The sequence below is a fragment of the Triturus cristatus genome, chromosome 10, assembly GCF_964204655.1.
Source record: "Triturus cristatus chromosome 10, aTriCri1.1, whole genome shotgun sequence".
In the NCBI taxonomy this organism is placed as follows: Eukaryota; Metazoa; Chordata; class Amphibia; order Caudata; family Salamandridae; genus Triturus; species Triturus cristatus.
This window is the reverse complement of record NC_140593.1, coordinates 450,620,992-450,646,446: the sequence shown is the minus strand read 5'-3', so window position 1 is coordinate 450,646,446 and position 25,455 is coordinate 450,620,992. Positions and strand designations below refer to the sequence as shown.

At 46.5% G+C, this 25,455-nt stretch overlaps 1 protein-coding gene across 2 annotated transcripts in view; it reads left to right on the top strand.

Annotated features, from left to right (window-relative positions):
- Positions 1 to 25,455, top strand: part of LOC146789601 (integrin beta-1-A-like) — a 319,722-nt gene that overhangs the window by 123,377 nt on the left and 170,890 nt on the right. For both annotated transcript variants that reach the window (XM_085631859.1, XM_085631858.1), the window contains exon 8: positions 22,008 to 22,103. In XM_085631859.1, coding sequence (XP_085487985.1) covers positions 22,008 to 22,103 — 96 coding nt within the window. The remainder of the gene's footprint in view (positions 1 to 22,007; positions 22,104 to 25,455) is intronic.

Below are 25,455 nucleotides of genomic sequence, written 5' to 3'. Positions count from 1 at the left end.
GTATTTGGGAGGCATTCAAGACTACGCTCCGAGGTTTCTGTATTGCGAAAGGAGCTGGAGTGTTGAAGGACATAACCCACACATTGAATAGATTGGAGGTGAAGCTCCGGTCCTGGGAGGCACAATTAACCTCGGACCTGAGCGCAGATGCCCAAATCAAGTTTCGGGAGACGCTCACGGAATATATGGACGTAGCACAGAGGGAGACTCGGTTCTGGGGTAAATACTGGGTGGCGCGCTGTTACGGGGAGGGTGATAGGCCTGGTAAAGCTTTGGCACAGATGGTCAGGAATTCTCGCTACTCTGGCTACGTCATGGAATTGGAGGACACAGATGGTAAGGCTTATTGTGACACTGGCCGCATCAGGGAGGCATTCACACAGCATTATCAGCAACTATACACCACCCAAGGGAGGGACAGCTTGGAGCTGGAGAGTTTTTTGGGAGATGTGGTGCTAGGCTGGCTGAGCGATAGGCAGCGGGACTTCTTATGTGCGCCATTTGAGACTGATGAGGTCAAGGATGCTATCATGAGCATGCAATCAGGGAAAGCCACAGGGTCGGATGGTATCTCGTTAGAATTCTATAAAACATATATAGATCTAATGGCCCCCATATTGCGAGAGGTATATGAGGAATCCCTTGAGGTGGGCAGTTTGCCTGCATCTATGAGGGAGGCTATTATTGTCTCTCTTTTGAAACCTGGGAAGCCGCCCCGGCAGTGTGACTCTTACAGGCCGCTTTCACTCCTCAATTGTGACGCGAAAATTCTGGCTAAACTAATTGCTACACGCCTAAGTTTGCTCATGGAAAACTTGATTCTCCCAGATCAGTCGAGCTTCGTGCCCGGGAGAGCCACCTCGCACAATTTAGGAACGCTCTTTGCCAAACTAAATAACGTGTCACCAGAATTGCCGTTGGCTGCAGTGTTTTTAGATGCCACCAAGGCATTTGACTCCATTGAATGAGATTATATATTTGAGGTGATGCTAAGGATGGGCTTCCCGCCCCTATTCTTATCCTGGATTAAACTCTTATACCATTCGCCAGTAGCTAAAGTGCTCATTAACGGACACACATCTCCGGCCTTCCAAATTACCAGGGGCACCCGACAGGGGTGCCCCTTATCCCCATTACTGTTCGCTCTGGCTACGGAGCCCCTGGCGGTAAAGCTGCGGCAGCATCACAACGACAAGGCTTTGCGATGCAACATGCGGCAGATTCTCATATCATTATACGCCGATGATATTACGCAATATATACGAAACCCGCAGCAAAACCGGAACCCGGTACTGAGAGAATTTATAACATTCGGGGTCCTATCGGGAATTAAAATTAACTGCGGGAAATCGTGCATTTTCCCGTTGACGGCGGCGACACGCTTTCCGCTGGACTACACCTTGGAGTGGTGCGAGGATGAGCTGAGGTATCTGGGCATTCAGGTCACCAAAAATAAGGAGGAACTTATGCGCTTAAACTGTTATGTCTCAGATATCGGACAATATTAATCGCTGGATAACACTACCCCTCTCCATGGCGGGGCGGGCCTCCCTAATTAAAATGATAATACTTCCCCAACTGCTCTACTTGTTTTTAAACATCCCGTATTATCCAGGGCTTTATTTTTTCAAGACGCTAAGATCAGAGCTGACGCGTCTTGTGTGGGGAGGGAAGCAGCCGAGACTACAATGGAAAATACTCGTAAGACCGTATGCGCAAGGTGGGTTCGGAATACCGAACTTCGAGCTCTACTACCTCAGCGCGCAAGCTTACTTTGCATGGTTCTGGGTGAAACAGCCAAGATATATGCCGCAAGTAGCGGCTGAACACTGGCTCGCACATTCTACCCCATTAGAGGGAGCGATGCATGACCTGATTACTCCCAGGGACAGGAGCCCGACCACAATCACATGCACAGCGAGGGCCTGGCAGCGCATCGGGCGCTTGTTAAATGTCGCCCTACTTTATTCTCCCCTGCTGTCTCTCAGCTCCCACCCGAGTATACCCCTGCTACAAGAAACAATATTTCTTCGTTTTAAAAAGCACACCAATATTAACACTTGGGGGGACCTTTTCAACAATGGACGCTTTCGGTCTCTCGACCATGTCTTTCAGGGTCTGCAACAGACCCCGTTGAATGTCTTTCTATATATCCGCCTTCGTCTTGGAGTTCGGTCTATAGTTTCGGACTTTCCGGAGGAGCCGCAGGCGCTAGCCCCGCTACACCTAGGTGCCGATTCCGATCCGTTAAAAAAAATTATCGTACGACTCGTATCCGTATTTTTTTACGTACGAATCGTACAAGTCCCGTACAACCGGTGAAGTACGATTCGTACGTGAAAAATACATACGAATCGCTTCAGGAAAAGTCTACGAGACGTCCCTGGACAGTTTTACATACAAATCGTAAAACTGAAGTCCGAGCGCGCAAGTACGATCCGTACCACCCTTCCGAAAACACAAGCATATGGAAAACGTCCCGTACGGAGCAAACTTTGTATGACCCCTACCCCGGGTACACTTGTGCCCGGGGTACGAGTCGTACGCCCCCCCAGCATCCCCCCCACCCGTGTATGTCCGCACCGTACCCCCACACCCACGTCTGTCTGCACCGTACCCCCACACCCGCCTATGTCCACACCGTACCCCCACACCCGCATATGTCCGCACTGTACCCCAATCCTCGCGTATGTACGGTCCGTACATACGTGAGGATTGGGGTACACCTGGGGTACGGTGCAGACATACGCGGGTGTAGGGGTACAGTGTGGACATACGCGGGTGTGGGGGTACGGTGCGGACATACGTGGGTGGGGGGTACGGTGCGGACATACGCCCCGTACATACGCACTGTTGGCCTATGTACGGTGCGTACCCCAACAGCACGTATGTACGCCCCGTACATATGCAATGTTGGGGTACGCACCGTACATGATGACATGTACGATGTGGTTGATGGCGTGTACGTTGCGTACCGGGCCCCCTTTTCGTCGTGCATCGCAGCGTACTTAGCTTTTCCGGCACTTTTTGGCTCCCGTAAAAAAAATAGCCGTGCGGAGTGCTGTAGGTACGAATCGTACTTGCTGGTCCGTAAAACGCTGCCTGACTCCGTGCGGACGTCACGTACGCGCTGTCCAGGATCAGAATAGTATATATTTTTTAGCCGTACGGTGTTTTTTACGATTCGTACGGAAATGGTATTTCTGTACGAATCGTACTTGCTGGTTTGTAAGGAGGATTTCCCGGGTACGAGTAGTACGGAGAATACGCTCCGTACGACCATTCGTACCCGGGTTTTACAGGATCGGAATCGGCACCATAATGTTGAAAAATACTTCAAATAAACGCTTGGTCTCCCTGATATATAGAACGGTGCATGCGCAGTATACTGCTTATGCAGCAGAAGCAGAGACTCAGGATTTATTCACTGATGGTGAACTAGCGGTGTTTAGTTCTTAGCAGTTCGACCATCCAAATCACCTGGATTTATTTCCAGGCATTGCTGTTCATTGAAGTTCAAGACACAACCCCAAAGAATTGCGGTCTATGGTGTCCACCACTCTCTATGACTGTTTGTTACCGCCGAGGAGTTTGAATCCCTCTCTCTCTGACGACCTTCGGACGTCTTAGAGGCCTGTCCTCCGACAGACATGGTGCCCACGCTCCCTTTGTGTTTATCCCAGTCCTGATGAAGACCCCACTTCGTAAGGTTGCATCCAACACCTACAACACTCAAGGGGTCGAAACGTCGACTTAACATCTTTGGCCAATATCGTCAATAGTACATGATGCACTGTGATCGTCTTTATATGGCATTATTCAGAATTGTGGATATTGTGATTATGATTTAATCTGTGTATTAAATACGGCAGAGATTCAAGTATGCCGTTCAATTTGAGTGTAATTTAGTATATTTACCACTGTGTTCACTTCCTTTCAAATTCTGCACTAATTCACTCACCCCCCCATCCCTCTCTTTGGGCACGTGTTCTACTTTTACAAATTGTTGCTTAAAATTGCTGACTCCATTTGAAACATCTTAACATATTCGGTGTGATTAAATGGCATTCGAACTTTTTTGAGCTGTTCGTTTAATTGTGTCTCTTTAATGTTTTGCTTTAAATGAACTGTATGCTGGGACCACTTTTCTCTATACTGTTCTCTACCCAGGTCCCAGTGACTTCATATGGGTTGACCCTTTATGTTTACTACAAACTGAAAGGGTCTCAGCCAGCAGCAGGCTCCGCATACTGCATTATAAGTATCTCCATAGATTATATTACACCCCAGCCATGATGCACAGGTATAAGCTGCGAGACTCAGATAGATGCGATAGATGTCGCGCTCCTGGGGCGGATTTGCTTCAGCTAGCGTGGGACTGCCCGGAGGTGCATGAGTACTGGGGCAGGTCTTTAACGCTTTGACTCTGATGATGAATACACGCATTGAACCTACACCGCTGATGGCATTGCTTGGATACGTCAAACCAGTGCAGGCGGTACACCGTAAGTACGTTGCCCTTGCACTACTTATGGCTAAGAGGCGGGTGGCCTGCCGCTGGGGCAGGGGTCGGGCACCCAAGTTCAAGACCTGGGTTGAGGATTTGGTGACCTGCCAAGAAAGACTTACCACATATGCTGAAATGCTGCCCAGGGCCTCTAGACCTAGGGATATATGGGCCCCTTTGACGTGCTACTTACTGTCGGGTGGGCAGGGGTCAGCGTCCTCTGACGCAGAGGCTTCCTCCTAGAGACTCTGCTCAATACGTGGGAAAGGACAGGCGGGCTTGCGAAGCGATACTTATCCCTTAACCGGACAGACTTTTCCCGAGAAAGTGCCTGGGATTGGTCGGTGTGAGCTCCTAATTGATGATATGTACGGATGTGATGGAGGCGCTGCTGGGTTGCGGGGTGAAGGGAGGAGACTAGGTGTAGGGCCGGAATACATAGGTCAGAATGATGGTCCTTCTGCTATACCTCTCAATATGGTGCAGGAGGCGTAGATCATACCGAAGGTGTACAAAGTGCTGGATTCCAAAAAAAAAAAAAAAAGGCTGCCCTGCCAGCATTGGAGGGAATGAGAGGCTGGCAGGGAAAGAAAATGAGACCGTGGAATGTGGTGGGAAATATTTACTTCATGGGGGGATGCCAGTATAATGTGATATATTGCCATACCTGACAAACTGGTTTACTTCTATAAGTGGTGGTGAAATAAATATGCTACTGTAATGATGATCTATGCTCACAATGTTAGTTGGAATGTTCTATGTTTGTATGAAAACAATAAACGGAATTTTTTTAAAAAAAAGGATGTGGTGTCTGTGCATGCTAGAAAGAAGAGAAGCTCCTCTTCTAGATTAAATAACTCCTCCTCTGGGCAAAATTCTGTGAAACATGCTCTACCAAGCCTTTGCTCAAAGGTGGTGCAAAAAAAGCAAGTATTTCAATCAATCACATAATTTGTAAAGCGCACTACATACCCGTGAGGGTTTCAAGGTGTTGGGGGGGGGGGCTGCTGCTATTGGTCGAATAGCCAGGTCTTGAGTTGTCTCCTGAAGGTCAGCAGGTCTTCGTTTTGTCGCAGGTAGAGGGGGAGGGTGTTCCAGGTCCTGGCGGCGCGATGGTAGAAGGATCTGCCTCCGGAAGTAGTTCTCCGGATGCGTGGGACCGTGGCCAGGGCATGGTCAGTGGAGCGGAGTTTCCTGTTGGGTGCGTAGAAGGAGAGTCGACTGTTGAGATAGGCTGGGCCGGTTTTGTGGAGTGCCTTGTGTGCGTGGATGAGGAGCTTGAAGGAGATTCTTTTGTCGACGGGGAGCCAGTGCAGGTTCCTCAGGTGGGGGGTGATGTGGTCGCGGCATGGGACGTCGAGGATCAGACGTGCAGAGGCGTTCTGGATTCTCTGTAGTCTGCTGATGAGCTTGGACGAGGCTCCGGTGTAGAGGGCGTTTCCGTAGTCGAGTCTGCTGCTGACTAGGGCCTGGGTGACTGTTTTCCTCGTGTTTGTCGGGATCCATCTGTAGATCTTGCCCAGCATGCGGAGGGTGTTGAAACAGGTGGAGGAGACTGCGTTGACTTGTTTGGTCATGGAGAGTTTTGAGTCGAGGATGACTCCCAGGTTGCGTGCGTGGTCGGTGGGGGCCGGGGGGGACCCCAGTGACGTGGGCCACCAAGAGTCATCCCATGCGGAGGGGTTGGACCCGAGGATGAGGATTTCCGTCTTGTCTGTGTTCAGTTTGAGGCGGCTGTCCTCCATCCAGTCTGCGACAGCCTTCATTCCCTGATGGAGGTTTGATTTGGCGGTGAGGGGGTCCTTGGTGAGGGAGAGGATCAGCTGGGTGTCGTCAGCGTAGGAGATTATGTTGAGGTCGTGCCGTCGAGCGATGCGTGCTAGTGGTGCCATGTAGACGTTGAACAGCGTCGGGCTGAGGGAAGATCCTTGAGGGACGCCGCAGATGATCTCGGAGGCATCGGATCGGAACGGGGGGAGGCGGACTCTCTGAGTTCTGCCGGAGAGGAAGGAGGTGGTCCAGTCCAGGGCCTTGTCTCGGATCCCTGCATCGTGGAGGCGCGTGCTTAGTGTGCGGTGGCAGACGGTGTCGAAGGCGGCAGAGAGGTCTAGGAGGATGAGGGCCGCCGCCTCGCCGTTGTCTAGCAGGATCCTGATGTCGTCTGTGGCGGCGATGAGGGCGGTCTCGGTGCTGTGGTTGCTGCGGAATCCTGATTGGGACGGGTCCAGGATGTTGTTGTCTTCGAGGTGACGGGTGAGCTGGGTGTTTACTATCTTCACGATGACCTTTGCTGGGAACGGAAGCAGGGAGATGGGTCGGAAGTTCTTGAGGTCGCTCGGATCCGCCTTTGGTTTCTTCAGTAGGGTGTTGATCTCTGCGTGCTTCCAGTTCTCAGGGAAGGTGGCGGTCTTGAAGGAGAGGTTGATGATTTTGTGCAGGTGGGGTGCGATGGAATTGTTGGCTTTGTTGAGGATGTGGTGCGGGAGAGGGTCGGACGGGGATTCCCATGGTCTTGATTGTGTCCTCGATGCTCACGTTGGCCCAGGTTGTCAGGGTGTCGTGGGCGGTGGGGTGCGGTGGGTTCAGTGCGGTGTGGTCGGCAGGGGTTGTCCGGGGTCTGAAGCTGTCATGGATGTCAGCGATTTTCCGGTGAAAGAAGGTGGCGAGGGAGTCGCACAGGGCTTGCAATGGTGGGATGTCGTTGGCGTTGGAGCGGGGGTTGGAGAGTTCCTTCACGATGGTGAAGAGCTCCTTGCTGTTGTGTGCGTTGTTGTCAAGGCGGTCTGTGAAGGAGGTTCTTTTGGCGGTCCTGATGAGGTGGTGGTGGTTGCGGATGGCATCTTTGTGGGCAGTACGGCTGTCTGGCGTCTTGTCGCTGTGCCATATGTTTTCTAGTTTCCGGCAGGTGCGTTTTGAGTCGAGGAGTTCCGGGGTGAAACAGCTGACTCTTCTGCTGGTGTCTCTGCTGGTGGGGTTTTTCAGCGGGGCGACGGTGTTGGCGCAGTCGTTCATCCAGCGTTCGAGGGTGAGTGCACCTTCATCTGGGTTGGTGGGGTTCATCGGAGGGTTGAGTGCGAGGCTTGTCTGAAGTTGTTCTTGGGTGACTTTGCCCCAGCAGCCGTGAGGGGTCTGTAGTGTGCGGTGGTGTGTGAGGGGTTTTCGGAAGGAGAAGTGGATGCAGTGGTGGTCTGTCCAGGTGAGTAAGGAGGCGTGGCTGATGGTGACGTGAGGGCTTGAGGAGAAAATGGCATCTAGCGTGTGGCCGGCGATGTGGGTCGGCATCGTGACGAGCTGTTTCAGTCAGAGGTTGGCGAGATTGTCGATCAGAGTGGAGGAGTTGCTGTTGTTGTTGTTCTCCAGGTGATAGTTCAGGTCTCCGAGGAGGATGTAGTCGGTGGAGGTCAGTGCGTGCGTGCTGATGAGGTCGGCGATGGAGTCGCAGAATTGAGGCCGGGGTCCTGGTGGTCTGTAGACGAGGGTGCCTCTTAGGGTGGTCTTGGGGTCCGTGTGGATCTGGAAGTGTATGTGTTCGGCGGTGCTGAGGGTGTCGATGGTGTTTGTTGAGACCCTGATGGTGTTTTTGTGGATGATGGCGATTCCTCCTCCAGCCCTGTTGGTGCGGTCTCTGCGGGTGATCTTGTACCCGTCTGGGATGGCTATGGCGATGTCTGGCGAGGAGGTTTCGTTCATCCAGGTCTCAGTCAGGAATGCGACGTCCGGTGATGTGGTGTCGAGTAGGTCCCAGAGTTCGACGGCGTGTTTGTGTGCGGAGCGGGTGTTGATCAGGATGCATCTAAGCTGGTTGGGTTCCTGCGTAACAGGCGTCTTGGCGCTTTTGAGGTTCCGGCAGGTGAAGGGACCGTGGGTGCGCTTCGGGGTGGCCTTGCAGCAGGTGTGGGTTCTTCCTGGGTTGAGCGCGACGAGGGTGCTGGCGTCGTAACGGAGGCGATCTTCATGGCTGGTGCGGGCGGGCGCAGACGGGCTTGCCTTAGGCACGCCTTCAGTGCGCCAGCAGCGCGCCCGCTGCGCGCGACCACCATATATGGGGAGGTGGGGAGGGAGGAGCAGCTGGGAGGCGGGAGGCGAGGAACGGGTGGAGCGAATGCCCACGGAGGGGGCGGGGCCGCAGGGGAGGCGGGGACGGGGGAAAGGAAACCAGCGCGGGGCACGGACTCGAGCAGGGGCACAGAAGTACAAAACAGCACAAGTTCAGAGGAGCACAGAAGTCAGTGGTACAGAATGTAAGGGGGCACAGAAATACAAAAACAGCACAAAATCAGAGGGGCACAGAAGTCAGTGGTACAGAATATAAGGGGGCACAGAGGTTGGCGAGGGGTACAGAATCAGAAGGGGTCACGGGATCAGAGCGCCGAGCGGGGGGCACAGAAGAGGAGCGGGCAGACAGGCAACACAGCGGAAACGAACCTTAGGCCACCACTGGCCACCAGGGATGAGGCGCAGGTGGAGCCTGCGTGTGGTGGAGGGCCTCGAATCACCGGCAGCGGCAGGAGACAGCGGGGTGACGGCGGAGCTGCAGCGGGGGGTGACCTACCAGAAAGGTCAAGGGTCGCTCTCCTCACCGTGCAGCGGCCGCCATATATGGGGAGGGAGGAGCAGCTGGGAGGCAAGGGACGGGTGGAGCAAATGGGCGCGGAGGGGGTGGGGCCGCAGGGGAGGCAGCGGTGGGGACGGGGGAAAGGAGACCGGCGCAGGGCACGGACTCGAGCAGAGGCACAGAAGTACAAAACAGCACAAGTTCAGAGGGGCACAGAAGTCAGTGGTACAGAATGTAAGGGGGCACAGAGGTTGGCGAGGGGTACAGAATCAGAAGGGGTCACGGGATCAGGGGGGCACAGAAGAGGAGCGGGCAGACAGGCAACACAGCGGAAACTAACCTTAGGCCACCACTGGCCACCAGGGATGAGGCGCAGGTGGAGCCTGCGGGTGGTGGAGGGCCTCGAATCACCGACGGCGGCAGGAGACAGCAGGGTGACGGCGGAGCTGCAGCGGGGGGGGGAGCGACCTACCAGGAAGGTGAAGGGTCGCTCTCCATATGGAACTCCCTCTGCTGGAGTTTACTTCAAACGCATCCACAACCACCTCCTCCAACCAGCAGACAAAGCCTTTCACAGAAAAGGCACAAAGAAAGGGCAAAGAACAATTTAGGCAAACATTTTTAACAAAAAAACAGCGCTTCTGTCAGTGGCTTTATTTTAGGATCAGGCTGTTGCTGATCAGCTAGGGTGCGAGGCACTGGATTGGTTGCACATGTGTGGGCAGCGCGTGTGAGACTACAGTCATGTGCAGCCCAGTAATTATGCACAGGTAGCCTTGTGTGGAAGGGACTCCACAAGGATAAGTGCTAACCTGAGGTAGGTCATATAATATTTGTGAGCATTCATAGATAGGTTAGTAGGGTTTACTTGAAAACCTGTCGTGCTTTTACTGTATTATACGTATAGGTGAAATCTGCCCTAAAATGCAGGTTCGCTCCACTAAGGCCAACACAGTCCAGCAAGGTGTTGAATGGGGGCAAAACATGCATGCAGAGTATGAATTTGGGGTTCTGAACACACAAAATCAATGTCTTATGAGACTTCAGGATTTGCCATATTTTTCTGGCTCGGCTCCTAATTAGATTCCCGGACATTCTCGTCTATTCACCCCCCAGCTCCCGCCCTCACATTCTTCCCTTACTGGGCCAAGTGACTGACAGTCTCATTGTAATGTTGTCTTTATCCTAGGCATAAATGAGTGGAATGCAAGATTTGTATGTATTTCTGCATTAAGACTCTTAAGGACGGAGAAAGGTTGGCATTATTTCTTATGAAGAAAGAGAATAGACCTCCTGCTAAAGGAGATGCTCCTCTTCAGGGGAAGGTTCCATGAGAATTGTGAATGCAGAACACAAGAGGAGGCTTATACAGTTTCCTGAAAATGATCTGTTTGGTACAGTGCTTGCAGTCACCTCCTTTGCTAAAGTCTAAGCACTACAGAGACTCACCTGTGAGAGAAAAGATATCTTCAAAGGAAACCTCGTCGTCGTCAATATTTTCAACTCCATCCTCGATGACGAAGATGCTGTTGACGACGACGCCCATACCGTCCACGACACCAATACGGTCAACGGCATGAAGGCTGGGAACCATGTAGTGAATAGAAAACATGGGAGGAAATGTGTTTTTTAGCTTTAAGGGTGATGGATATGCCTCCAGTACAATTATTGCAGCCAATCAAGAAGAAGAGGCTAGTGATTATGCCTTACTGACAGCTTACAGCCCAACGCAACTGGATGTGAGAAATGTCCCAGATTTTAAAGCGGACACAATGGACAATGAGGCGTCCTAGAGTGAATATGTGCATCAGCAGGAGTACTAGTCTGGAAGAAGTCGAATGGATTTAAGACAGAAACCACCGAGATATTATAGAGAGCCAGTTAGAGTCCAAGTGACAATGGCCTTCTTATCAACGTTGCAACAAATAATGGATACTTTTACTATCTGGAATGGTGAGCAACAAAACGATGTATTTAGGCCTAGATCTCTGTACTGGGTTGAATGTATGACACTGTTCTGCATTCTGTCCATCAACTGTTGTTTTTGCATTTGTCACCCCGAGTGGGACGGGTATGCCCAGACGTGGGTCCCGTGCTCTCCACGCCACTGGAATCAAGCTATCCTGGCTGAAGAGGGGTGAAACCCCGAAATTGGTCCTAGGATGCTTGTTTCCTGTCCAGGGAAGACCTGGCTTGGCAGTTCGGGCTGGACTGTTCCCATGAGGCACAGGGTCAAGACTGATTTGCATATGGCTGGGTTCAAACTGGAATGGCATGGTGAGCAAAAAACGATGGATTTATGCCCAGATCTCTGTACTGGAGTGAATGTATGACATTGTTCTGCATTCTGTCCATCAACTGTTGTTTTTGCATTTGTCACCCCGAGTGGGATGGGTATGCCCAGACGTGGGTCCCGTGCTCTCCATGCTACTGGAATCAAGCTATCCTGGCTGAAGAGGGGTGAAACCCCAAAACCGGTCCTAGGGTGCTTGTTTCCAGTCCAGGGACGACCTGGATTGGCAGTTCGGGCTGGACTGTTCCCATGAGGCACAGGGTCAAGACTGATTTGCATATGGCTTGGTTCAAACTGGAATGGCATGGTGAGCAAAAAAATTATGGATTTAGGCCCAGATCTCTGTACCGGGGTGAATGTATGACATTGTTCTGCATTCTGTTCATCAACTGTTGTTATTGATACTTTTACTAAGGCATTACCGCAGCAAACAACTAATAATCCTAACATGGGATTTCCTGCTGCTCCCATCCTTAATCTCCTCAACCTGCTCCTTAACCTGTTTCACCTCCTAGGCAGCCATCACCGCTACCACCTCCTCCAACGCCAAGGGAATTGGTCATTAAGAATACACGGATGATGTTTGCGCTAATGTTTCTACCTATTCTGATATTTAGAGAGGAAGGTGAACTAACACAAGATGATGGTGGAAGAGAAGATAATAGCAGAGATCTTGTTGTTCCAATTGGAAATGATGAGCAATTCCACAAGATGGGTGCTTCAGATGAATCACTGACACAATATCAACTACAAGAATATCGACGTCAACAATATCGGAGGCGAAATATCGAGATCCAGAATATCGACATCCTATCTACATTATGGTAAGTACAAAAATATCGAAAAATATATATCGCCGTTAAAAATATCATTGTTAAAAATATCGTTTGTTATTTATGTTTAAAAAATAATGTAAAATAAAGTAAATAATACATATAATTAAAATAAACATAGTTAATAATTTTTTTAAATGTTTAAAAATGATAAATAATATATATATAATGTAAAAATAAATTAAACATATACATATAATATATAATATATATACTTACTAATAATGTAATAATGATTTTAATAACTTATAAAAATATATATCATATATATTATAAATACATCTATACACATTAAACAATAATATGTATATATATATATATCAAATTAAAAAAATATTTATTTTACTCTTTTAATATTATTTATATACTACATTAATAAAAATAATATAAAAATATTAGATAGCAGAGGTAATGAAATTACAATTCCAACTAAAAACAGTGCAACACTAAGGAAAATGTTGGATAGAGTAGGGATAAAAATTACTATTCTCACCCCAGTGAGTGCAACATTAGCGAAAGTGTTGGATAGCGTAGGGGTAAAAATTACTATTCCCACCCCAGTGAGTGCAACAGTAGGGAAAGTGTTGGATAGCGTAGGTGTTAAAGTTACTATTCCCACTCCAGGGAGTGCAACAGTAGGGAAAGTTTTGAATAGCATAGGGGTTAAAATTACTATTCCAACTCCAGGGAGTGCAACAGTAGGGAAAGTGTTGGATAGCTTAGTGGCTAAATTAACATACTTATTAATTAAATACTTTTTGTATAATAAATAACATATTAAAATTAATTACCTAAGAAATTAATAATACATACCAATAAAATTAAATTACTAATTACTTGCATAAAATTAAATTACTTCCCACCCTATTCCCCCATAAACACACAACCCACTTCACATAAAAAAGAACACAATTAATTTAATTTGCCATTAATCTATTATTAAAAATTAATTACCAATTAATAATAAATTAATTAACAATTACAAAAAATAATAAATTAATTATACTTAATATAGTTATAAATTATTCAATTAATACAAATTACCTACTCATTAATAATTAACAATAAATTATTTATCAATAACAATAAATTAACAAATATTAATTATTTTATAATTATTAAATTTCTTCCCACCCTATTACCCTATAAACCCACAACCCGCTACACATAAAAATTAACATAATTAATGTAATTATCAATTAATCAATTAATAAAAATTAATTAACAATAAATTAATTAAAAATAACAATAAATAAATAACATGATAAATTATTTATAATTAATATAATGATAAATTAATCAATTAATAAAAATTAATGACCGATTAATATTTAATTAACAATACATTAATGATCAATAACAATAAATAAATATTAATTAATTAATTAATTATAATTAAGTTACTTCCCACCCTATTCCCCTACAAACCCACAACCCGCTCTGATACTAAAACGCAAAATTTAGTTAAAATAATTACCAATTTCTAAACATTTAATACATATTTTTAGAAATAATTAAAATACATTACATAACATTGTTAAGCATACATATAAAATACATACTAAAATACATAACACTAATGTAAATATCGATATTATTAACAACAAACTTTTTGCTTACGATATTACTTACTTCGATATTACTAACTTCGATATAAAAAACAAACGATATTACTTACCTTATGGTCGATATTCTGGTCACTGATATTCTTGACATCGATATTCTGTCCCTATGATATTGTGAACTCGATATAATTGTAGGTCGATATTCTAACTTCGATATTTTGACTGCCCACCGCTTCAGATCCAGGTTTTCGCCAGTTGGCAGGAGGGACTGTGCTAAGGCAGCAAGGCTTGTTAAAATCCATAGCCTTCCCTATTTATGTCCAATCTAAGATCTTAAACATGGCTTTTGATGTCCTAACTCTTCTCTGTAAACATGTTGATGAGGCTCTGCAAGGTGTTAAAACCAACACTGATACTGCAAAGGTGTTAGGACATTTGCAGTTTTGCAGATTGGAGTGACTAATTTTCTTCACTCACAAAGATCACAACATTTCAGAGCAGGATTCAGTCAGTACGGAGGTCAGGGACGATCTTATTATCCTCAAAGACAGTCTGGATATGATCAAGGAAACTCTTTCAATTGGAGCCAGAGACACAATTATGGAAGGCTTTCAGGAAGGAAGAGAAGTTCCTCACAAGCACGAACCAATGACAATCAGGAAAGAGCTGGACTCCCGGCTCAACCTCCTTTTTCCATCTGGTCCTCAAAATTTGGGGGGGGGGGGGGATAGGATTTCCTCTTTTTGCTCCCTCATTGAACAAGATAACATTAGACAAATTGTTGAATTGGAGTTCATTCAGAGACCCCCAGTTTGTCCAACAAGAAAGGAATATCTTCATTTACAAGAGCTTCAAATGGACATTATCATGGTTCTGTTCAAAGGATCCATAGAGATTGTCCCTAAATAGCAAAGGAATCAAGTATTGTATTCCAGGTTTTTCCTAATCCAAAAGAGGACAGGTCAATGGAGACAAATTCTGGCTCTGAGAGAGCTGAAGTTGAGGTGAACCTATATACCCAGCAGTTGCGGGTACAGTCACCTTTTCAAAGAAGAGGAATCAGCAGCAACGATGGTTCCGTATTTTATCTTCAATTTATGTTAACTCACATTTCACTATAAGCAGCAGCATCTTCTAGGTCCTGACGAAAGCATTGCCTGATTTCAGGCTATGATGGCTGAAACATGTTGATCAATACATTTCATCACACACATGCGGTTTAAATCCATACCGCAGGTGCACTGTTTTTAATCCTGGCAGCGAGAACATACCAATAAAGCACTCTATGTGTCCTCTCTAGCTAGTTTTATCACCACTTCCCCCACATTTAGTTTTTGTTTGTGCTGCACCTTCACTCACACTATAGTGTCTCATTTAGTGGATTTAGAATATCCGTGCAGAGTAGGCATCAAAACATCCCTGTGCTCCTCCCTCTGAGGGGGGTGAGGGATTTCGTCCTTAAAAGGGAGCATCCCACAGCTCAGTCTGTGAGATATAGTCAGTGTCTTCTTCTTCTTTTCTCATACGAGAGCCAAGGATTCTACTTGTTGTTCTGTTATATAATACTGGGATGCAATTCTATGCAGGTCTTTAAATATTTTCCCTAGGACACTCCCGCTAAATCTTTCTTTGTGTTGCATACGCTTATCAAACCAGCTATTTGTCTCATTTGAAAACCATGAAAAGGTCAAGCCCTGTCAAAACAGTGATAGCACGTTGGATCTCACCCTGTACTACTTTCAGTCATGCCAAAGTCAATCGTCCTCTCCAGTGAAGGGTGAGGGCGCATTCCACTAGAGGCATGGCTTCAGCTGCAGCTCTCTATGCTGGGGTACCTTTGAGAGGCATCTGCCGTGCAGCCATCTAGGGGATCAGGCATACGTTCACGAAGCATTACTACCTAGACGTGGACGCAGACGCTGACACAGCAGTGAGACGGGCAGTCATGAGAAACCTGTTTCACTAAAGGTGCGCCTGCTTCCCGCTTTGTAGAATTTGATAATGTGTACTGCTTGGTAACGTGATTCAAGCACGTGAATATATAAAAGATCCAATGTTGAAGAAGACATTAGTTACTTACCCGTAACTCTAGGTCTCCAATACTGGTATCTTTTGTATATTCACATGCGACCCTCCCTTCTCCCCAGTCAGAGGCTTATTGTATTTTATGCTCACATTTGTGCTTTGAAATATGAGCTATGCTGGTCTCTAGGGGGAGTAGGAGTGCTTAAGCTTCCACCTCAAAGCTGAAGTTTGGGTTCTTTCAAATGAAGTGGATGTGTTATTAAACATATATTGTTGTTTCAGACCTATGGCCATTTTACATCATATAGTGAAGGATGTATATTTTTTACACCGTATACCGCTATTTTAATGTACCCGGGATTCAAAAGACTGATGATGGGTAATGATTCAAGCTTGTGAATATATTACTACTTGCTTAACTGATGAAGAAGACGGTAAGGCGACACTTAATTTTTTCATGTAAGGCCTCTGAATTCGGGCTGTTTTTCCAATTTAATAAATGAAAAAGTGAAGAATGTGTTAATTTGTTAATCAGGTAAAATATCTTTAGTAAGGACTTGGTAAGTGTGAGGAAATGGGGTGTATTATATGGTATGGTTGTGCAACCTCACCGCCTAATACCCTTACCATCCCCTTTGCAACTGGTAGTTTTTGTTTCTTAAGCCTTCTAGTTTATCCCTGTGTAGCTGTGGCTCTGAACAGCAAGGCTTACACAAAGGAACGAGTCCAAAGCATTTAAGCAGCACCAAAACAATTGAAGGAATCTACAAGACGCTCAAAAAATCCAACACCAATTTATAAAAATAGACTGTATTTTTAGACACCACAATGAAAAAAAAACACTGGAGGACTCTGGAGATATAGCAATTACTAGGTACAGTAAATATAAAAGTTTTCACTTAACCACGAAAAAGCATTGGCAGCTTCAACAAATTTGACACTTGGAAATGTTTTTAGCAAACAATTTGTCTAGTTCGATTGCAGTCTGTTAGAGTTACTTTGGGTGACCAACTCCGGCAGGGAGCAGTCAGAGGGCCAGCAAGGTAGTCAGAAACAGTTACCTCGGCAAAATTCTTCAGGCAGTTCTAGGCACTTTTATTCCATGCTGTAGGTTCCTGTGGAAGTGGTCCTGATGCAAGGGATACAGGATGCTGAAGATGCTCAAGGATGCTGTGGACGCAATGGTGTTGACGGGGCTCTTCCTGCAGCTACTCTTCAGTTCCTGAGAAGAGTGAGGTGTTCCTGGCCACAGGGTTCGATGTCCCTCGATGCCCTCTCTGTCCTGGCTGAATTCTATTAGTCACTGGGCTACCAGTTGCCTAGTATCGTAGTTTCAGCCAAATCCTTTAATGTGTGTGAACTTGTGTTCTGGGTGACCAAGGTGTACCCCGAGTCTCCTGGGTTGATCGAGCTTGGGTGCAACTTTGAGTGTCAGAGCTTGGTCTGTGGTTCTGCACGGCAGTGGCTGGCAGTGTTGTGAAAATCTAGGCTACCAACTTTCCCCAGCAGGCTTCTTCAGCTGTTGTGGCGCTGTGTTGCAAACAGGAGGTAAGTCAACTGACTCTTGCTTAAGACGACTTCACCTTGAGCAGAACACAGCAGGCACAGTCCCTTCTCCTTTGCTAGACACCAGATGCAGCAGGTGCAGTCCATGCCGAGGCAGCCTCTCTTCGCCGGGGCCTTGGTGCATCGGGGCAGTCCTTCAGTCCTTCTTCTAGTCCAGTCCAGTCAAGATCTGAGTTGTGGGTGCCAAGGGTAGGACGTGGTTGGTAGGCAAAGGGCTACCGGGTTCCCTCTCACCTGTGACCACTTCCTGTGGAGTGTGGCATCTGGCTATCCCAGGATGCACTATTCTGTCCCCTCCCAGCATGGCTGAACCCTTCTCTCGGCATCCAAATTCCCTATCCCAACCCAGAGATGTGGCCATCAAGGGGGCTACATGCCCCTGAGAAACTGGTTTGGCAACTGTTTTTCCCTCTCCTTCCCGAGTGCCATACTGTCTACCTAAACAATAGGGCAGCCCTCCTTCCAAGTGTTCCCCATTGCTTTTCGAAGCGACTTCACCTTTGAAGCTCGCCTTTTGGGCTAACACCTGTGTGGCTTCCTGCCAGGGGGTGGTAACACCTCTTTCCTGCGCAGGTTTCTAGTGTTTCCTTTCCTGGGGGGCGTTGGCAAGTCTCTCCTGGAGGGCAGAAAGCTGTCTCTAGGACAAACGTTGTGCAGGAGCACATGGGAGTTTAGGGTAACAAAGTGGTAACTTTGTCAAATTTGCATCCCGCCTCAAGTTACTTTAATTTCAACTTGGGCATCAAGTCGGGCTTATTATAACAAGTTGTTTGATGCCTTAGAACTTTAGTAGTCCAAGTCAGCAGTTATTGGGGCTGCCCCATTGTTGAGGTAGATAGGCTGCCACAGGGAGCACAGAGGGGAAACCAGTGGCCAAACCGGTTTCCCCGGGGGCCTGCAGAACTTAGGTACCCACATCCCGGACTGGACTAGTGACATCTGTACACCAGGAGAGGGGTCTTGCCATCATGGGAGTGGGCAGAATTGTGCATTCTGGATTAGCCGGATGCCGCACTCCACAGGAAGTGGTCATCAGGTGGGAGGTAACCTGGTAACCCAATGGCTACCAGCCACATCCTGCCCGGAGGGTACTTTCTGAGCATAAAGGGAGCACCTAGACATCAGATCTCAACACCACCTGAGAAGGAGGACCGAAGAAGGGTGGGATCAGCAAAGAGAGGCTACACCGAAGAGGACTGCACCTGCTGCACCATGTGGCTAGTGAACAGAGGGTCTGTGCCTGTTGTGTCCTCCTCAAGGAGAAGCAGTCTCCACAGTACAGTCAAGCCAAGAAAACTGACAACAGCTGACTGGCCTCCTGTTTGCACCACAGGGACACAACAGCTGAAGAAGCCTGCTGGGGCAAGTTGGTATCCTAAAGTCTTCAAGCCGATACCACCGCCGCCGTGCAGCACCGAGGACCAAGAACCAATGCACAGAGTAGCCCCCGAGTTTACTGAGCCTGGCAGTGCTGTTGGAGAGTTGTTTGGACCCTCAGAAAGCGAGTTATCGGCTCAGGAAGGACAAGCCTGTGACCACAACAACAGGCAACTGGTAGTCCATTGGCAACTGGACTTCGGCCAGATCATAGAAGACTTTGTGGGTCATCAACCCTACTATCAGGACCTCTTTACGATCTTCGTGGACCGAGGAATCTCTGCGGGAAGACCTCCATTGACCGCTTCGCATCCACAGCATTCTTAGAGCATATTCTGTATCCTTCAACCCTTGCATAAGGACCACTTCATAGAAATCCATTGCAACACAGATAAAGTGCCTTGAACTGTTGAAGGACTGCTTCTCCTGTGAAGGTAACTGTTCTTGAAGACTATGCTGGTCCCCCTGACAAGCTCTCTGCCGGAGTTGGATGCCCCAAGTACTTCTAACCGACAGCATTGACCCCTACATTTTCTTAGAAAAAGTTTCCAAGTGTCCAATTCGTTGACTTAGCCAATGCTTGTTTGCAGTTGAGTGAAATTACACTAATTGTATTATTGCTTGTTAAATCTGTATCTCTGAAACCCTCCGGTTGATCTTTTTCGTTTTAGTGCCTAAAATACAACCTATTTTAAAAATTGGTGTAGGATAGCTGGAGTGTTGTGTTGATTTCTTCAATTGTTTAGTGCTGTTTAAATGCTTAACACTGGTTCCTGTGTTTAAGCCCTGCTGCTGATTTGATTTGATTTGAGATTTGTATAGCGCTGCTAATACCCTGGGGTGTCCAGGCCCTGCCTTTGATAAATACTGAGCGGAGGGAAGCAAAAAGAAGGATATATGCTATAAACAGCCATGTTTTTAGGCCTTTTCTAAAATTGCGAAGATTGGATTCTCTCTTCAGAGAGGTAGGCAGGGAGTTCCATAGGTTGGCAGATGTAGCCACGAAACTCTTTCCTCCCCATCTAACCTTATTGACTCTAGGGACAATCAAGTTTCCCAGTTTGGCAGATCTAAGGGCTCTGGTTGGAAAGTATGGCTTTAGAAATTTCTTCAACTGTGTGGGCCCCATATTGATGAGGGTTTTAAACGTAATACATAGTGATTTAAATTGAATCCTCTTGGCCACAGGTAGCCAGTGGAGTTTGGCCAGGGCAGTGGGGACTGAGTCAAATTTAGGAATGCCCAGCAACATTCTCCCTGCTGCATTCTGGGCCATTTGAGGTTTGTTAATACTGCACCTCTAAGAACTAGCAAAAAGGGTGTTGCAATAGTCCAGTCTTGAGGAAATCAGCACTTACACCACCGTCTTCCTTAGTTCCAAAGGTATTCCTGGGAGAATTTTCCTCAGTATTTGCATGATAAAAAAACAGGCAGAAGTGACCAAATTAATTTGTGCTTCGAAAGACAACATGGTGTCAAAAATGACACCGAGGTTTTTAGCCTTATGCACTGGGTCAGGTAAGGGGCCGAGATGAACCGGCCACCATTTATCAGTCCAAAATGGTGGATTATTCCCTAGCAACAGGCCTTCGGTCTTTGAGGAATTACATTTCAAACAGTTGTCTGTCATCCATTTTTCTATGTGGCTCATACAGGGCCCGATTCACAAAAGTAATCTGAGATAAAATCCTAATTTTACGACTTTCGGTATTCATAAAGGGCATCTAGGAGTAGTAAAGTTAGGATTTTGTCTCAGTTAAACTCAAGTCGTCCGCGAAAGACACAATGGCAAAGCGATAAGTCTTACTAGGCTAGCAAGAGGAGTAACGTAAAGGTTAAATAATGTCGGACTCAATGAAGAGCCCCGGGGAACCCCGCAAGGTAGTGTAAACGGAGGGATACCATGTTCCCCAGAGCAACTTCCTGAGATCGCTCAGACAAAAAGGTTCCTAGCAGGGACAACGCCTTGCCCTTGATACCAATGGAACTTAACTGATCCCGCAGCAGCCCATGATCAATAGTATCAAAGGCCGCTGACAGGTCCAGGAGGATCGGGGTTACGTTCCCCCTGCTGTCTAAGATCTGTCTGAGGTCCTCCGTAGCAGTGATGAGAGCCAGCTCTGTACTGTGTTGAGCATCGAATCCAAATTGCTCAGTGCCATAGCTACTTAGGGTTGAGCTGAGGGTTTGCAGATTAAACCAACCGGACCTTCAGGGGTTTGTTAACTGTATTACACAGTGAGGTTGCACTACCACACCATATAATACAACCTTTTTCCTCACAGTCCGCCATCCAGACCAAACCCTTTACAAACAGACCAAGAAAGGCTCGAACTTAGGTCTGTGTATTTGGAGCTTCTCAGGCAAGAATTGTCTAGATCTTCGGTAGGAGAGGTTGTACATGCCCTCAACTAACTTGGTGGCCCATGTACACAACAGAGTCCTGCCCTATCTGACACTTGCTTACCTTGTCCGGGCTACCTGCTGCAGGGCCTGAAGCACTTCCTTGAGGTGAACTAGGTGATCATCCCAGATGGAAATGAATACAACTATATCATTAAGATGAGCTGCACTGATATTTTCTAGGCCTGAAAGTACTTGGTTCGCCAAACTCTGAAAGGTAGCAGGTGCATTCTTCAACCCACTCACTCCATGTCCAACAGTGTGCAGTATTAAACACTGCTTTGCAGTCTATACACACCACAAGAATCTAGAATTGGGTTCACGCTGTAAAAGGAAAAGGTTGCTTACCTTTTCCAGCTGTTCTAGATGCACATTTACATCAAAGCATTACGCATGTCCGAAACATTGATAGGGAAATTACAATGTGACAATATTGTGTGGGCATTAAGCTCTTTCGTTTAACGTCATTATCTCTAAGATTAACTTCCAGAAACATTTACATCTGTAAATAAGATGCATTTCTGTGCTCAGACATTAGATGGCATAAGGGTGTACATGTGAATCAGAAATGACCTCACAGCAAAACCGAAAATTATGTTTATATATTTTTATCCCATCAGCTGAGTTATATGGCACATGACTCTAAATGGATTGAATGGTGAAAAAACTATTTTTATGCATTCTAAAAAAGTGGAATTTGGAAAAATTGCTTTAAGCCTTCTAGTAATTAAGTTACCCATAGTAGTACACTGCCATCTCCACGCATTAAGTTGATTTGAATTATTATCAAGAAAAGATTATTGAAAACTCTAATCTTTTTCTTTGGCATTGAAGCTGGTTGACTTGCTGGTTTGTTGAATTAATCTTTTGCTTCGTTTAACAGGATCATCCGTCCATTGCTCATCTTGTGCAGAGGCTAAGTGAAAACAACATTCAAACCATATTTGCGATTACAAAAGAATTTCAGCCTGTGCACAAGGTAAAACTTTTTTTATTTTTTATCATGCGTTATTAGAACAACAAAAATTACAAAGAATAAAAATGGCAGCAGTCGTACAGTGACATTGCATTCCCTGTAGAGTAGAGGTCTACAATATTGTGGAGGTCCCATGGTTACCCAGTAGTATAGCATTGTCAATCTCATCCTAAACTGCGATTTTGTAGTTCTACAGCAAGTGGTCTACAGGAAACACATCAAACATCATGCATATTTCAAAATACCCAGAAAGAAGAAGACCATGAAGAAATAAGGGAGGAAGGAAAGTGAGGGGGGCGGGCAGCGTGCGCTTTCCCAAAAGATATTCTGGTGTTAGTGGCTATCAAAATATGCAGCGAGACGTCATTATGTGCGTGAGTATCCTGCTGTGTGTGTGGGGGTCCTTATCTAAGAGTATCAGGCGTGGTGACGTTAGCGGGGCGTACAAGGTAAATATAAAACAATCTCACATAGTAGTTGCTAAATTATGATCAATAGTAATATTTAAATCGTTGATACATGCTTATTTAACAGCCAGAGGATCTGGGTTGTTTCTGGCATCTTAACTTTGTAAGGTAAATCAACCAATAACCACGCATGCTGTATTCATATTTCTTTCTCGAAGAAAACATTTGTTTTCCAAATTAAACTAAGCAAACCAACAGCTGACTTTAAGTGACTTAATATTACAACTTGTACATTCTTGGCCTTTCAATACAGGTCATCCATTTCCCTTGGTTTTTAAAATGGGAGAGTTATGGGGAAAGGCTCCACAGATACATAGAATAAAAATTCACATTGAAAGTTTTTGCATGTTCTGGGTCAATGTCTCTGCTGTTTAAAGATTAGTTGTGCATTCTCAATACTTTTGTGAGATCTCATGCTTTTTGGACACTCTTGTTTAACACTGGTGTCCCTGGTCCATCAAGGATATTGCACTCCTCATCGAATGTCATATTATTTCACTCTCCAAGGGGGATCCACGCCTACCAGTCAAGGCTTTTCATCATGGGGTTGTATAATTCAATAAACAGGTCCTGCTAGTGATGTTTTTATTTTAAGATATATATATATGATTTGTATTCATAAGTAAGTAGAAAGAGCATTTACGCATTTACCAATCCGATGCATGAAGAAAATCAGGGTATCGCCCGAGTCTAGTACACAGATTTACGCCCAAACATTTTATAGCTTACATTTTCTATTATTTAATCATTTGTCTGGACTTTAAAGAGCACCTTCACACACATTTTAAATGAGATGTTTATGAAAATGGAGCTTTTGTTTGTTGTAGACCTCGTTAAGATTTTGGAATAAACTCTTGCTTGGGCTATCCTTGACTCGATGATATGACTGAACAATGGAAGCTGTGCACTTACGCAAGGAAAGAAGCACGTATAGGCCTCTCAAGAAGCAAGAAGGCCAGAGCAAGGCCCTACTGACTGAATATCTGTGTAAATATGGTTTCAGTGGAACTTGCTGCCAGGAACCACAAGCAAGCGTAATTGACCGGAGTCACTTATACAACCAAAAGTAATCAGCTGGGGTCAGGTATAGTCAATGTGACACCTTTCTGCATCTGGTTGTGAGCCTGCTGTGTCCCCATCCTACACTGTACTCTTGAGGTGGCTGCCCAAACCCCAAGAGACCGTTTTATCACTCATAGCTTGTACTTTGATGGGTTTTCAGCAGCCAGTCATTCAAGTTCTGAATAGGTTTGAATCATCGCTCTAGCTGATTTCAGTGAAAAGTAGCGATTAGATTGTAACCCCTTGAATCTTTTTCTGGATTCACATGCTGTGCATTATTCCACAATCTAGTGATTCGGTCTGGAATTCTTTGTTACTCCCCTTTTCTTCATCTGTAGACATTGGGTCCTATGCTCATCCTCCTGTGATGACAGACCTGTGCCCCAGAAGACTCTGTGTGTGGTCGACATATACAGATTCTTTTTTTCCTGCCGTTCGGTCTGGAAGCATCAGCCAAACCTCAGTGGATGCCGATGAAGAGAAGGACAGAGGTTCGGGTAGAGAGAATATCCAACACGTGGCACATCTGTGAAAGAGACAAAACACTAAAAAACACCAACCAGCACCGATAAGAAGGTGCACCACCAGGAAGGGTGACCACGGGCAGTGGGAAAGTGCACCGACAGGATAGCGGACCCATCAAGGGAAATGGAGAACTCTCTTTTTACGTTCTGTCCCGAATGCCACCACAAGTTCACCCAGAAGGACAGCCATCAGATCTGTAGCCTCAACTTATTCAGGATCAGTGGTGGCTCCTCCGTTAAGGTGGAGGAGCATCGCCCAAATGCTTTGAAGCAATGTAAGAAAGGAAAAATAAAATGATAATGACACGATGTTAATATTGTTCTATTTTTCCCTTCTGAGGTAGTTTTGTGGGGCGGGGATCAGCTGCTCTGCTCACACAGTAGGGGTAGGAGTGGTGGCCGCTATGTTAGTCTGTATGACGGTTTGGCCAGCCTTCTTGCTCCGGCCAAACAGTCATGCGTACTTAGCATGTTCTCCACCAGGCTGCATTGCACAGCCTGGGTGGAGAACATGCACAGGCTCATAGTCCCCGTCTGAGCACCTAACCACAGTGCTCAGACCAATCATAACGCTGTTGACAACAGCGTCGTGATTGGCTTTGGGGAGCCTGTGTGCTTCCTGTCCGGCCGTACTTGTAGAGATGAGACGTGGAGAGACGACGGAGGAGTGATGCGGTGAAGAGGTATGTGTAGTTTTTTACCTTCACACCCTCTCCCCTGCCCCCCGCCACCTCTGATCCGTGCCAGCCACGGATCATAATGCCAAGGGCTGCAAGACATGTGTCAAGTTCCTCTCAAAATGCGGAGGACTAACGCTAAGTATAGACAGGCCCACTATGCCACCATGCAGGTTTCGAAGAGGGGGAGCACATCCCTAAGAGAGCTTGGGCTTTCGAGCAAAGAAGACGATAACGGGGGCATCAAAGTGCCACAAGCCGATGGGTCGAACGCTGTGCTAGAGGTTGTTCAGATGGGACCTGGTCCCTTGAAGAAACATAAAGAGGGAGACCCCCACAAACAGGCCTCAGGTTCAGGGAGAAAAAGCAGGAGGGAGCTGACCAAAAATCAACGGACTCCTAGTCCCGAAAGGCTATCCGAATCGCTAAGATGAGTCGACCAAGGTGAGGTCAAAGCACAAGGAGCACCATGGGCCCCGACACAAGGATATCAGTGGAGGTTAAACCCACCCAAATTTGGTACCCCCAACCCCAGATTTGTCCCACTCCCCTAGCCCCCTAGAGAAGTGTGTGGCATTGAAGTACCAGCAAGAGAAAGCTAAGAAAACAATAGACCTTGAGGCCC